This window comes from Lepeophtheirus salmonis, chromosome 4, assembly GCF_016086655.4.
Source record: "Lepeophtheirus salmonis chromosome 4, UVic_Lsal_1.4, whole genome shotgun sequence".
NCBI lineage: Eukaryota > Metazoa > Arthropoda > Copepoda > Siphonostomatoida > Caligidae > Lepeophtheirus > Lepeophtheirus salmonis.
The window spans coordinates 51,184,980-51,198,928 of record NC_052134.2 but is presented as its reverse complement, the minus strand read 5'-3'; the positions used below and the strand labels follow the sequence as shown (position 1 = coordinate 51,198,928).

Below are 13,949 nucleotides of genomic sequence, written 5' to 3'. Positions count from 1 at the left end.
GTAGCTAGATTCATGATCCACCGTCGGCCATGTTGATGGAAAATGCGAGAAAAACATGTTTACATATTTATTAATATTCTTGAAAATATAAAAAAGAAAAAAAACCTAGTGGCATTAAAGCTTTAAAACAAAGAGGCGAAACACGCCTGTTAGCTTGAGGAGATACATGGAAAATGGTCGTAAAGCTATCTTTTTTCCACCCAAGGTGTCGCTTTTTATGATATCCTAAATGTCGGCAGGTATAATTTTCCCTTAGGGGCTCGTATCCAACTTTTCTTTTGCTTCGCAGAGCTTACCATGTACGTAAATTTATAGAAGCAGCGTAGTCAGTTATGGAGTAATATTTAACGCTTCTAGCGGATAAAAAAGAAAGTATCGCCAGAACTAGTACATTGTACAAAAATTGATCACATGGTTTTCGTTCTGCTCCTTTTTTTTTTGCTTTAGGTGGTACGTGGAAGCAGGCTATGGATGGCAGGCTTCTTCTACCTTCTTCCTTTTTTCCTTCTTTTCATATTAAAAAAAGAAGTCTATATCAGATCACTTCTGTTCAAAACGTGTACCAACTTTGTCTTGCTTGCTCTTCCGGAACTTCATATTACAAATACTCTTTTTCAAAATGGTAAGCATATGTCAAGTAATTCCTAACATTTCAATTATATTCCAATTCCTTGACTTAACAGGCCAATACACTCCGACGATTCAAGCCTTTGATGGACCGCGTTTTAGTTCAAAGGGGAGACGCCATTTCCAAGACCAAAAGTGGAATCCTCCTTCCAGAAAAAGCACAAGACAATGTTCGAGAAGCAACTGTGATCGCCGTCGGACCTGGATCCAGAAGTGAATCCGGAGCTCTGAATCCCATGTCTCTTAAAGAGGGAGACACAGTTTTGTTGCCGGAATTTGGAGGGTCGAAGCTTACGTTTGAGGATAAGGAGTATTCGCTTTTTAGAGAAGCTGAAATCATTGCAAAGTTTTCTGATAGTTAAGCTTTAGTTGCATCACCTAAGCGAAAGATGATAAAGTAGCTATCGTTTTTTAAGAAACTTCCAAACTTATCCTTCTTGATGTCCCATGGTTTATTTGTGTTGGGATATTCAGGTCATTTATTAAGTCATGGACTCTTTAAAAAAAAAAAAAAAAACCCCCAACACCAGAATTATATAGAGATAATTAAATGACTTATAATAAACGAACGGGTTATTAATCATAGTATTCTATTTTATTATATACGTTGCTGTGATGAAGACAATAAAAAAACATTTTTTTAAATCTAATTTATCTTCAATTGAATACATTACCTCAGTGTGGAAAGCTCCATAATACCCCCTCATATATACAAGGAATACCAGGATAAAGAATGTTCCAAGAACGGATTTCTTTTCCAGCTGTAGATTTGTCATGTTATTTCTTCGTTGTATCTCAAACTAATGAATTCCCTACTCAGTTTTCTCGTATTTGGTTTTTATTGGAAAGAAAAAGTCGATAATTACTTACATTTTGACAAGTCTTTAATTCGGTTTATGTCCCTGAAAGCTATTTTTATTTTAGTGAACATGAAGGAAAGCAAAATGTTATGTGGACATGGTTTCACTCCTCCTGATCATAGCTCTTATGAAGGCAAGTAAGAAGAAGTTAGGTCCCACTAATTCTTGGTTTATGTTCGTGTTTCTTTTAGATCTCGAAGGATATAGCTTCGTTTTTTATTTTGTTCTACCTTAATTTTGAGCGTAATTCCCATTACTTAAAGATTATCGTCGTAGATTGTTTTATAAGAGCGTGGTTTTCGTATAACAATACAAAAGAGGAACAAAACATTATTTGAATTATGAGTCAAGATTGCAATTCAATCATAATGTCTATCAAACTTGTCAAAATATACTATTCTTTTTGGTTTGCACTCATGAGAATTTAGTACAATGCTTGCATCTTTAATCATAATAATGTTCATAGTTGAAGAAAGATATGATTTCCTCACTTTTAGAAATGAGTGATTTGGCATATGAATTGACTAAGGTACTCAATAGTCAATACTTATTAATGCCCACCGTTACTTTGCAGTAATTTTGACACTGAACAATTTAACATTCTTTAATTTGATAAAAATAAACATATGTCCAGTATTGACGAAATATAGACCGGCGGGGTTATATGCTAACCGGGAATAAAATCATAGGTTTACTTTAATCATTCAGTCTAATAAAAATTGTATTGAATCACAACACTGTATGACTAATTAACATGGGAAAGCTTTTCCAACCAGAAATATTGAAAACAATACACATAACATACGATTTTGATCTTAAGGTTTTCACCTTCATCTCTCTCTCTTCCAACCATATATGTATCTAATGCTATAAAAAGCATTACGTAATTGTATAAATGAGAATATTCATGAACATATTAATGCATTGTTTCGCCTAAGTATTTCTAATTTTGATGTATGAAAAGAAAAATTTTGCCGCTCGGCATTAATGGTTTAAATGCAGTTTCTGTTATAAGGAGATTTCCCATTTCCTGGACGATATAACTCAACATAATATTAATATGGAAGCACATTTTTCTCAGCAAGTAATATTAATATGTATATATCTAAAAGCGATAGATAATAATTTTACCTATTGATTGTTGGATATAAATAATTAAATACATAATTCAATAGTAATGATTATGCTATCAATGAATTAATATGGTTGGTGGGTGAGAGCTAGATCGCCGATCAAAAAGACCATGTGACAGTGAATGACAGCCTTGAGTCATTTAAATGCGAAATGGATGACGTAATAAAAGAAGATACGCAAGCGCATCGAATTGCAGGGTCCTATGGCTCTTTGATCGGTTTGATGTCCAACTCAAATTCACGAATTACTGCTCGATTATTGTATTTCTATTAAATAATACAATTATATGGCAAAACGCGTTGTTTCAAATTCTCATGGCTACCATTTCTCCCAGGATACAGACGCTAAAGCCTTGTTTAGCAAGTAAAGAAATGTTTTCCTTTATTTCTAGAGATCATGTTTATTTCTTCTTTCAAGTATTAAGGGTGTCTTGAAGGAGATTCAGGAATCCAGCAATAGTAAACGACAAGAACTATCTCTTGATGGAAGCGGCGAGTGGATCCCATCCGTTATTAATCTTTCCAATAATCTCAAAAAAGAATTCCCCGACCTCGACATATCCATTAGAACATCTCAAACTAAAAGGACTAGGGATCAAGGACTTCTACCCCAGCCCAATGTGAAGATCCTCCTCACGCTGCAAGGAACTAATCACTCGGACCCAAGTACTAGTTGCTCTGTAGCTAATGGTAGTAACTAGTAGTCTTAGTCATGTTTTTTCAACTCCGTGAAATCCTCCGATGGTTTGGCCTCACTGTCTTTGAGATCTTTGTGGGTCTCATTTGCTTCACACTCTTCACCATTTTCCTCACATGTAAAGTTGAAGGGCTTCTAGGTCATTGGTCATGGTGGCTAGTATTTTCACCTCTCTTCGTCTCAGATGGCTTAAATGCCTATTTCGTTATTATCATTTATATTAGGATGCATCTGGATGGATCCTACAAATCCGCTCAAATTAGAATGGCTTGGTCTCTCTTTGTCCTTATGGTTCTTCTTGTATTCAAGTATTTCTTATGTCAGAAACTGAGTGGTGAAGCCGTTATGGATTACTCCGAGCTAATGTCTCCCATTTTTATACTTTTACAATTGATTATGGTGAGGGCTTGCCAACTCAGCTAGGATGCTTATCAATAACAGACTTACAAATCCTTTGACTCCTCTCAAGTGTTGTTCAGTTGTTGTCTGAGTTACATATATATCATTTGGAAATCCCCATTTTTACGTCCCACAACAGTTTTAAAAACATCCTTCATAAATGCCTCATTTCCCCACCCCTCTCTTTTTAAACAGTGATTATGATGGTGTATAGATACCTACTGTGATATATTTCATTCATCGGACTTATGTTTTATTCTGGTATATGATTATTTTGTATATATTTTTGCTAAAAGAATATACGTCTAAAATTATGTTGTTATGGTGACCTTCCATTGTAGAAATAAACCAATTATGTACCTACACAAATGTTCCAACTATATGACAATTTTTACTATCTGAACCCCTCGACTTTGTTTGAAATACAGGGGTCGGGTAACTATTTTTAGCAATATCCCAAAAGAACTTGTAGTAAAATTAATTTACCCCAAACTAGTATAATGATGTTTATTTCATTTAACAAAAGACAGTAAAATTCTTTCTTTATAGCATGTAAATACCATCCAATCCAATCACCCCAAAGAATTTTTTATATACCCCATTTGGAGTCATTTACCCCTGTTCCCCGACCACTGACGTAGTATGTTTGATTAGATTGAATTTAAAAAACTTTTATTAGAGAAATTATGCAACTTATTTTCAAAAATAATATCATTATTTTGTTGGATTTTTTTAATAATTTGTACTTAATAAGGCTACTTTTTTCATGCATCCTTAGATTTAGTTATTATAAGAGAAGTGAAAACGCGCTCATTTTTAAGCTTGCGAATATACAATGTATTGTCCACTTGTACAAGTAGATTGTGTTCTCACAAACTTAAAAATGCAAGCATTGTCACTTCTCTAGTTATTACTTATTATAGAGTTTTATGCAATACCCTGAGGTTTTATTATAAAAATTAGTTTTGAGCAAAAATATTGCCATTAAAGACGTCCTGAGGTTTAGAACAGGGTAAATGAATAGTTTGTTTCAGACAATAGACCAACTTCTTTTTTTTCATGACGCAACTCTGTATCTTCCTCTGTTTTGCCATGATTCCTTGTCCAAATAGTCATTAAAAAATACTTATTAAGGACTAGTGACCTCATTTTCAAGCTAGACAGTTCAAATTATAGGTAATTAAAAAGTGGTATGAAAATAGCCCAGGTTCCCAAAGGACTCACATGTTCAAAATCTACTCAATGTACCCAGCCGTTTTGGGGTCAATACGTCAAAAACCTTTATACCTCTAGGAGGAATAGTAATAAATATATATATCAACACTCAGAATTATTTAATAGATATTGACGAATTTTGGATTTAATATATTATCGGATTGATTCGTACTTAATTATGTTTTGGATATTTTTAAATTACGATTTTAACTATAAAAATGAATTTTGTCAATTTCGAAACTAACAATATTTTTAAAATTACGAATATCTGTATTTTTTTTTTTTTTTTCATTTGTTTGATAAGAAGTTTACTAATATACTGAATTGAAGGTAGTTTTGTCTAACTAGCCTTAAAAAGTTAGTTATCTATTCTTTAGATAAAAGGGTAAAAGTATTCATTTTATTTTTATTAATTTAATGTTTTTCCTACAAAAGGAAATGATAATTTGTTGCGTTAGTATATAGAAAAATATTTTTCTCTACTTCTTATGTTTGATCGTTAATTTTGTTATGAACAAATTAATGGGTTGATAAATAACCAAGTCTAAAGTTTAGTTCCTAAACTTTATTTTCCAAAATATCATTTGTATCTTAAAAGGAATCAAATCCATATTATTAGCAAAATGTCAATGAGCTAAAAACTGAAATAGATTTTCTATTATCTTTCTATCAGGATGAGTAGGAATGAGTTATTTTCAACGATTTTGACAACAAAATATTAGTCAGGGGTGCCATCATTGTTCTTTTAAAAGTTATTAACCCCACCGTTGAGGTTGTACGGTAGATCTGGTGCTACTCCCGGTTTCAATAGAACTTACGGGTTGTTTTTATTACTATCCGTAGCTGTCAAAATTTACATGTGACGTCATAGTAGAATAGAGAAGATATTTTTATTAATAAGACTTTTCAAGTAGGCAGTGCGGATAAAAAAATTATTGAAATGGGATCCCTCAAAATACCTCCAATTCCTTCATCTTTGAAGGCCATTGCTCACTTTTTGAATGTTGCCTCCGAGCATGAAAATAGGGATCCGGTCGTCACTTATTGGGCGCGTGTCCACGCCCTGGAAATTGGAATGAAATTGGACAAAAAATCCAAAGAGGCCCTTGGAGTCTTGCTCCCTCTCATGGATTGGCTTGAATCAGAGAAGAAAGTGCTTAATAATAGAGAGGAAGTGACATCCAATGTGGTTGCCAATGCTCATATGGAAAACTACGCACTTAAGGTCACTATCAGTTTAAAAATTGTTAATGTAGATTTTAACAATATTTAATTTAATTAATTATCATTTATGTATTATAGTTATTCTCATGGGCTGACAAAGAGGATCGCGCATCCCGCTTTAACAAAAATGTCATTAAGGCCTTCTACACTGCTGGGAACATATTGGAGATACTTTCAACATTTGGAGAGCAAACTCAAGATATCCTACGAATAAAGAAATATGCCAAGTGGAGAGCAGCCTATATTCATAAATGTCTGAAAGAGGGGATCACTCCTACACCTGGTTCGGAAGAGCATGAAACATCAGATCAAGAAGAAGACGAGGGAAAAGATAACAATTTGACTCCTGTAATTGGAGCCTCCTCTTCATATCATCAACCTCAGGATAGCAACGTTGTCGAGGAGGAAGAAGTTAATCTGCCTGCCTCATCCAGAAGGGAGGAAGAAATGGATCCCCATGTTGTAATTCAGGCACAAAAGTATTGTAAATATGCGACAAATGCTCTAGACTTTGCGAATAAACAATCTGCTATTGAAAATTTGGAAAAAGCTCTACAATTATTGCAAATAGGTGCTTTGAGTCATTAATGATGAGAATTACAATTTCTTCGACGGGCCATTCCATCAAAAATATATTAAATTATATATTAATAATTAATTAACGAAATATTATTATTATTTATTGACTTTGTCATGAGTCCGTGTACGTATAAAAGTCGTCCTAGATTGTGCCTGTCCATGGTTAAATTATAAATATGCACATTTTTATCAAGTATATATTTTCATTATTTCATTCGATTGTTTCTAAGAGAATTTAAATCTACTACTCTTTTAAGCAGAGTTCAACAGTTCAGGCAGAATAAAACTAAATATTTATACCTACCCAAAAAAAAAATTAAAATAGAAACATCAGGAGATCTAAGATATTATTGAATACATCAGTCTAAAGAATATCCGAAACGGGTCTTTTCTAAATGTATTCTAATTCATCCACGCGGATATGGAATTTAATATTTCGAATTATTTCAGAAAATTAATCGATGCCATTTTCTAAAATAATCAAGTTGACAAATCAAATGTTTTCTATTAAAAATGTCACATCGAAAATAAAATAAAAAACCCGAGAATTTCGTTCCACGAAGCTTGAAAATTTACAATATTCCCCAAATAATTTAACATCTCAAGTCTGAACAAGATGAACTGCATGCAATTATATTGTATATATAATTAGACGAATCCTCAATAATCTTTTAATCAGAATTAAGGATGTTAGTAATGATGGATCTCGAGTGACAGAATGACAAAATTGATAACTGAGTTGTGGTTCTACATGTTTGAGAATAACCTTAAAATGACCAAAATCGCGTGTTTGACCCAATGTATTCAGATACGGATCTGGAAAGCGGTACAAATCGTATATTAAGAAACCCGAATCGTGTTGTGAGTTAAAGTAAAGTTTCCAAGGGGGCGGAACCATAGTGGCCATAGTCTCACTAAATTTTGCAGAACTTTTATAGTTATAACAATTTAAAAAAATCTTCTTGTATAATATTATAATTCATAATTAGTGATGGGATGATTAATTAGAGAATCGGGTGTTTTTTCTGGAATCGGCATCAGGAAAATAATGTTTCATTTGCGATTCCGATTTTTATTTATTACTAGTATTTAACTATTTATTACTTTTTTAGGTGATGAAAAAAAAATTGCTCCCTCCAAAATTAAGGAATTTTTGTTTTTTAGAAGAAAATTTAATTAAATTTTTGAAGTTTTTTCATAAAAATATAACTTTCTGTGAATAACTAAGTATTTTTGAAATTTTTCTAAGAAAAATGTAATATTAAATTTTTTTTTTCAAAAAATTTTATATTCGAAATTTAATTTTTGAATTTTTTTACATTTTTTTTAGAGCAGCCATGGATTTTTAAAATTTTTTCAAAAAATATTTATGTTTTGTGGATTTGGACAAATTTCCTTCAAATTTTTTTAATTTTTTGCGAATATATATTGTTTTTTGAAATCTTTTTCCTAAAAATTCAACTTTTTGTGATTAGTTGTATATTTTTGAAAAAAATTAATATTTGAAATTTAATTTTTCAATTTTTTTTCCAAAATATCCTAAATCCATGGCATCCTCCTAAAATATAACCATGTAGACGCCTTTGATAGCAAAATTGTATTCTTTAAATGTTATTTAAAATCGGTATTAAGATTTTTTTTTTTTAATTGTCGCATCACTATTCATAATAAATTCTTGCAGATCATCTAATAAAAGGTAATACTCTCCTTCTAAACATTCTTCATATTGTCAGTTTAGAAGGTCATATTTGGGGTTTTTTAACATATCGGCATGTCATATTTTTTACAATTCTAATAGTGGTCCTTGGTCATTACGAATTTATCCCTCTAATATGACGACTTATAACGTAATAGCTGTAATACCGGCCATTGTCCATAGTAAGTAAGAATCAACAAACAGACAAACTTTACTTTATTAAAAATTAACTTCCCAACAAATCCTCAGTAATACTTTCCGCTTTTCATGAGCACACCTAGTGTGCCGGGACCATAGGAAACCATTTCAATAAAGTTATTCATTCAAATTTAGTCTATTTCCCAAAAATTTAACACTAAAAAGCTTTGAAGACAAATGATAAAAATTTGGCTTCTAAAATAATCAAAAATATCCTGTCGAAAATGTAAGAAAAAAACCTGACTGCCCCACCTCCATCCCCCCCCAAATGATGCTCATTCCCTATATGACGTCACCTATATAATTTGAACCCCAATTTCAAATACTTTCTAGCGCCAGAGCCAAGTTGTTATAATTTATGCCTAATGATGTTAATCCTATGAACTGTTTAGGAGGCCAGTGTTTTTGGAATGTGTAATATAAGAATGAATTTTCTTTTCTTTCGACGTTGTCATTATTATCTAATTCGTGAGCAGTGAACATCCTTTCCTAAATAGTTTCTGTTATATTCTAAAGCCGATTAAACATTCGTATGTGTCCATAAAAGACGGAGTGTATCCCTGAGGATTTGTTGTGGGGTTATAATTGTAAGTCATCGTTGGACTCAGAGTAGAATTGGGGATCGACATTGGAGTAATATTTGGAATTGTTCTTGTTTATTTCGTTCTCACCGTCCTCCATTGTCACTGCTGATTGTAGCTGATCTCCTCCAAAACATTCCATGTTGATTTTGGGTTTCTTTTTTTTAACATGCCATTATACACATGATTTTGATCACTGCTCATAAAAGACAACCTTGCCCAGTCTAATCCTAGTCATTTTGAATAAGGAAGTTAAGAATTGAACGGAGAAAATTTAAATTATTGTTCTTGGTGGTACTACAATCGAGATCCGAAAAATTTACTATGTTCAGCTCTGGCTCCAAGAACTGAAAAGTAATACAAATTATTCTATTTATATATATATAATAAAAGAACTGAATCTACAATGAGGAGCCTAAATCCATTATTAGATGGCAGATTGGTGTTAGTTAGAGTTATGGACAAGACCTCCCACCCCCTAATCCAGGATTACGGTATTGAGAAGCTAAGCATAGAGCATAAATGTTGTAATATGGCAATTTAAGCTTTATTAAAATGAGTTTATTCCAAATCGAATTGATAAACAGGTTTATCCCTTGAGACTGGTTCTAAAGTATCAGAAATCTTAACTATAAATCATATTAGTAAAAACAGAGTAGTAACATTTGGCTCTTGATTGGATAAGTTCGTTCGTTCTGAAGGTTCGTTCATCTTTTTATTTATAATTTTTTTGAATTCGTTCATTTAATAATTGTAACATACTTATTTGCTTCCTCCAGCCGTTTCCGTAATGATTTTCAACTGCGTAGCTCAACGCTCATTTTCGCTCATTACCCAAGCATCTCGTGGTAAACGACATTTAGGACCCTTAGGAGGTGTTCGTTGTATAACGTCTAAAAAAACAGATAAGATCATTTATGATAAATTTAACGATCGTGGCGATGGGGAGCCCAGGTGGGTTTTTTCTTTCGTCACCGTTGTTGTGTCGAGCTTTACTTAGGATTGAAGACTGTCAAATTCAATCTTAGTCCGGTCCAGTTCAGTCCTAAAAACTTATAAAATGTAGTGTTCGATGACGTCACGCAACTTTATTACTTCTTTTTGAATCAGTTCTAGTACTGAGAGTCCGGCGGTCTTAAGGATCAGTCCCAAGACTGGACTGGACCTAATAAATAAGGACCCCCACAACACTCATTTCTATTAATTATATTTTTTTTTTCTGTATCATATCCTAGTGTATCAAAAATGAATATTGCCAAGTACAAAGCGAGAATTTTTACAACAAATTGGATGATTGCTATTTTTGCATTATTTGGTTTCGGTTTTGCCGCATACCTAAAGTTCGGGCCAAAGAACACAATAACAAAAACGATTGAAAAACGTGAACCATGGTGAATTAATCATTATTCCCTTGTTTTAAAGGATGATTTCGTCTGAAGATTTTTTACCACCAATTTGACTTATTGAATTCATTTCCATACAATATTACTAGTTCTATTTGTCATAGATTGTACGATTTTTAATGGATTATATAGTCATGAATAAATAATGATGATTGAAAGTAAAATTATCACTACTTACTCAAAAATTTACATTGTATTTTGTATAATTAGATAGTGGGGAAAAGTTGCCTAAATACCAACTGATTTTGCGCCTTCTCTAATATACCCATAATATCTAAGCAAGAGAGAATAAAAATCCCACGAAACCTGTTAGATTTAAACTACATCATGCGAGCGAAGGAAAAATAAACAAAATGATTTAGCTCTTTAGGTAAAAATAGTTCGTTACTTCTCAAGGTTAATAGATATACAAGGTTAAACCATCATGTAATCGGGGTTGCAAGATTTTCAATTTTATGTATCGTACCGACTGCTATGCAAGATAGGCAGATTGTCAAAAAACACACAACCACTCATCTGCTATGACGTCAATATTAAAAGCGTGGTGGAAGTCAAAGATCAGTTGTACACGCGTTATGGTATAACCTTGTATTTCTATTAACCTTGGTGATTTCTATTAGAATAATTTGTATATATGAATCTCCGTCCATTCAGATTAATTGAATTCATATATATTTATGACATTCGGATATGCAGATATAATATTCAAATTAATTTCAAAATCAATTAACCACTCATTGCCATTGGTAACTCCATCCCATTTGGTGTCGAGTCCCACCTGTTGGGGGAAACAGTTATGACGTCGTTAACTTTCTTGTATCACGCAACCTGTCCTCCGAAAAATTAAAGAAAAAAGAGTTAGGCAAATAAGTCAATCATACAAGCTTCTATATATCACTTATGTAACTCAGCTTCTATATATCACTTATGTAACTCCCAGACTATCAGCGTCATATTACTTCTTAAACCTCATTTTTACAATGAATCATATACATATTTCGTAATATTAAAATCTACATAGTATATTATTCGATACGGTATTATTATATTCCTGAGTAATATTCTATTATAAGCGTAGCTATCAATTTGTATTGCCATGTGATAGCCAAAGTTATTGTATTTTCTTTTGGAAACGGAGGATAAGTATAGACAATGAATTCTTAGAAATCTGAGGGAATCGACAGCTGACGACAAAATATATAGGACATTTTTGTGTTAGTGAGGTAACACCGTGATAGAGTAATATTCAAATATACGCAACACCCCCAGCGGACAAAAAAGTTATTGCCAAGTCAACCTATTTGAACAAATATTGATAAAATTCTCTTCGTCTCTTCACAATGTTTATAGGCTTGCAGGAGGACAAGGTCCTCCAGATTTTCAGGTTCTTGATATCCAATATGAAAAATAAAAATATGTAACTTTATTCCTAAGAAAAGGCCCCTTTGTTTAAGTTTTATCTTTTTTTTTTAAATCTTTCATATATTTTTTTCAAAAAATACAAAATCCGTCAAAAAAATTAAATTTTTTTGTGTGCGTAATTGAAAACTAGAGATTTTCAATCTGTGGACTAGGGGAGCAACATTAGCCATACTTTGTACAGATCTTGGCACATTTTTAATCTTCAAAGTACCCTCCATCAAATTTGATAATGCCCCTGGTGCACCGGTGGAAGCTCTGACAGGTGCTCATAATGTAATTGTGTGCAACTGAGTTTCAACGTACATCTTGAGAGCTTTGACATTCCGTGCCTGTGTCTGGCAGGCCCTACCCTCGAAATGCGTCCAGAAGGAAAATTTGAGCATAATACTACATTGCTTTCGGACATAATGGAACTTTGGTCTCAAACAAGGACTGCGTAACCTCTGCTGTGTTTGCCGGATCACCATCTTGTTGAAGCTCGTCTGTATGCCAATACAGACATCAATTGTCTTCGTGACGTTGTAAATACCGAGTGGTGCATTAAAATTCGAACACATTGAATCTGAAACTTAAACAAGATATAATTTATAAATTAACAATAGAATTTCAAAAAACTTAATACTATAGATGGATTTGTGCCTGACTCTGAGCTCTCTTAATCATTTATGTAGCCATCCTTAGCGGCTATGATGGTTTCCAGGAGGATGCAGAAGGCAGATGTAGTCCTCTGTCCAGGCGTCCCAGTGCTGCCTGACAGTGGCTTTGAGGGTCTCGGTGTTTGGATAAAGGGCACTACATGCCTTCTTCTTGACATACACCCAAAAGGTGACGTTGAGTGGGTTGACATCGGGTCTGTAGGAGGGCAGAAAGTGTCAAAAAAGTTCAAAAGAACTCAAAAAACTCATTCAAAAGAGTTTTGCATAGGAGGAGATTGGTTACTTTCCTTGCTGGTGTCAAAAGTGGCCTCTCTACCCTTACAATGCACTTTCCACCAATTTTTTTAAAAGATCTCTGTAGAGTCTGGTGTTAACCCCCGAGATCTCTTGTATTTCCCCTTATAGACTTGAAGAGATTGACCTGGGCTGTTTTTTTTTAACTCCTCCGAGTACTGTTTGGTCTTTTTGTCAGAGCACTTCTTCCTCTCCAACGTTTTGGACTTGCTAACGGCGTCGAAGTTGCTCTTGGAGAAGCTCAACTGGTTGGAGTGCGCGAATGGAAATTTGTGAATTGTGTACTAGTCTCATTTCTCAACTCAATCATTGGTTGATTGTGTTAATTATGCAACAGTTTTTATCAATTACTCGTATGTTTCTTTTTAATTTCTTATTCCTGTCTTTAATAAGTGTCAAGATATTAACTACGCACCTAGTAGTCTAAATCAGTGGCTCCAAAACTTTTTTAAGTTTCACCATTAAAATATGTGGCTAGATAATGTGAGACCCCTTCATTTCTCATTGCAATTTGAATATATAAATTTGTAGTGTATTTTGTAAAAATAGATAACTTGGTTTTTGAAAAAATTTCAAAAATTTCAATTTTCTCTGTGCTACATAATTTGAATCCTTGTTTTTTTTTCTTAGAAAAAAACACGTTTTTTGCTCCTATATTGCCATAAAAAAATTTTATCCTGAAAAGTAAAACAAGTTATTGTCAAAAACAAAACTTTGGGAGGGGGGACTATAGCCCTTCCATCCCCCTCCCCCTGCAGACCCCCTTCGTCGTATCTAATATGTTTTTGTGGAGCACCATCTTCTGGAAATTTCTTTTTTAAATGATCCAGAAGAGACTTATAAAAAATATGGCCATTCATCATAATTTAAATTTTGATAGCACAATTTAAATTGTATTCTTCTCTTTTGGAAATCATTTCGCAGCCCTTTGTTGTTTACCGACACCCCCATTTTGGGAACCACTG

At 33.2% G+C, this 13,949-nt stretch overlaps 2 protein-coding genes, 1 long non-coding RNA gene and 1 other non-coding gene across 4 annotated transcripts; all 4 read left to right on the top strand.

The window, feature by feature from the left end:
- Window positions 1-484: 484 nt before the first annotated feature.
- On the top strand, window positions 485-1,272 carry LOC121116164 (10 kDa heat shock protein, mitochondrial). Its single transcript, XM_040710399.2, has 2 exons — window positions 485-622; window positions 684-1,272. The coding sequence occupies exons 1-2, from the start codon at window positions 620-622 to the stop codon at window positions 987-989; spliced, it is 309 nt and encodes a 102-aa protein (XP_040566333.1). The 5' UTR covers window positions 485-619; the 3' UTR covers window positions 990-1,272.
- Window positions 1,273-2,780: 1,508 nt separating this feature from the next.
- Window positions 2,781-4,085, top strand: LOC121116163 (uncharacterized). Its single transcript, XR_011779882.1, has 2 exons — window positions 2,781-2,984; window positions 3,039-4,085. It is a non-coding gene; the product is annotated as an uncharacterized protein (transcript).
- Window positions 4,086-5,791: 1,706 nt separating this feature from the next.
- Vta1 (vesicle trafficking 1) lies at window positions 5,792-6,930 on the top strand. Its single transcript, XM_040710396.2, has 2 exons — window positions 5,792-6,156; window positions 6,234-6,930. Exons 1-2 carry the CDS (start codon window positions 5,872-5,874, stop codon window positions 6,741-6,743), a joined length of 795 nt encoding a protein of 264 aa, XP_040566330.1. The 5' UTR covers window positions 5,792-5,871; the 3' UTR covers window positions 6,744-6,930.
- A 2,880-nt stretch (window positions 6,931-9,810) lies between these two features.
- LOC121116161 (uncharacterized) lies at window positions 9,811-10,797 on the top strand. The gene is made up of 3 exons (XR_005863783.2): window positions 9,811-9,910; window positions 9,989-10,163; window positions 10,445-10,797. It is a non-coding gene; the product is annotated as an uncharacterized lncRNA (long non-coding RNA).
- Window positions 10,798-13,949: the final 3,152 nt, after the last annotated feature.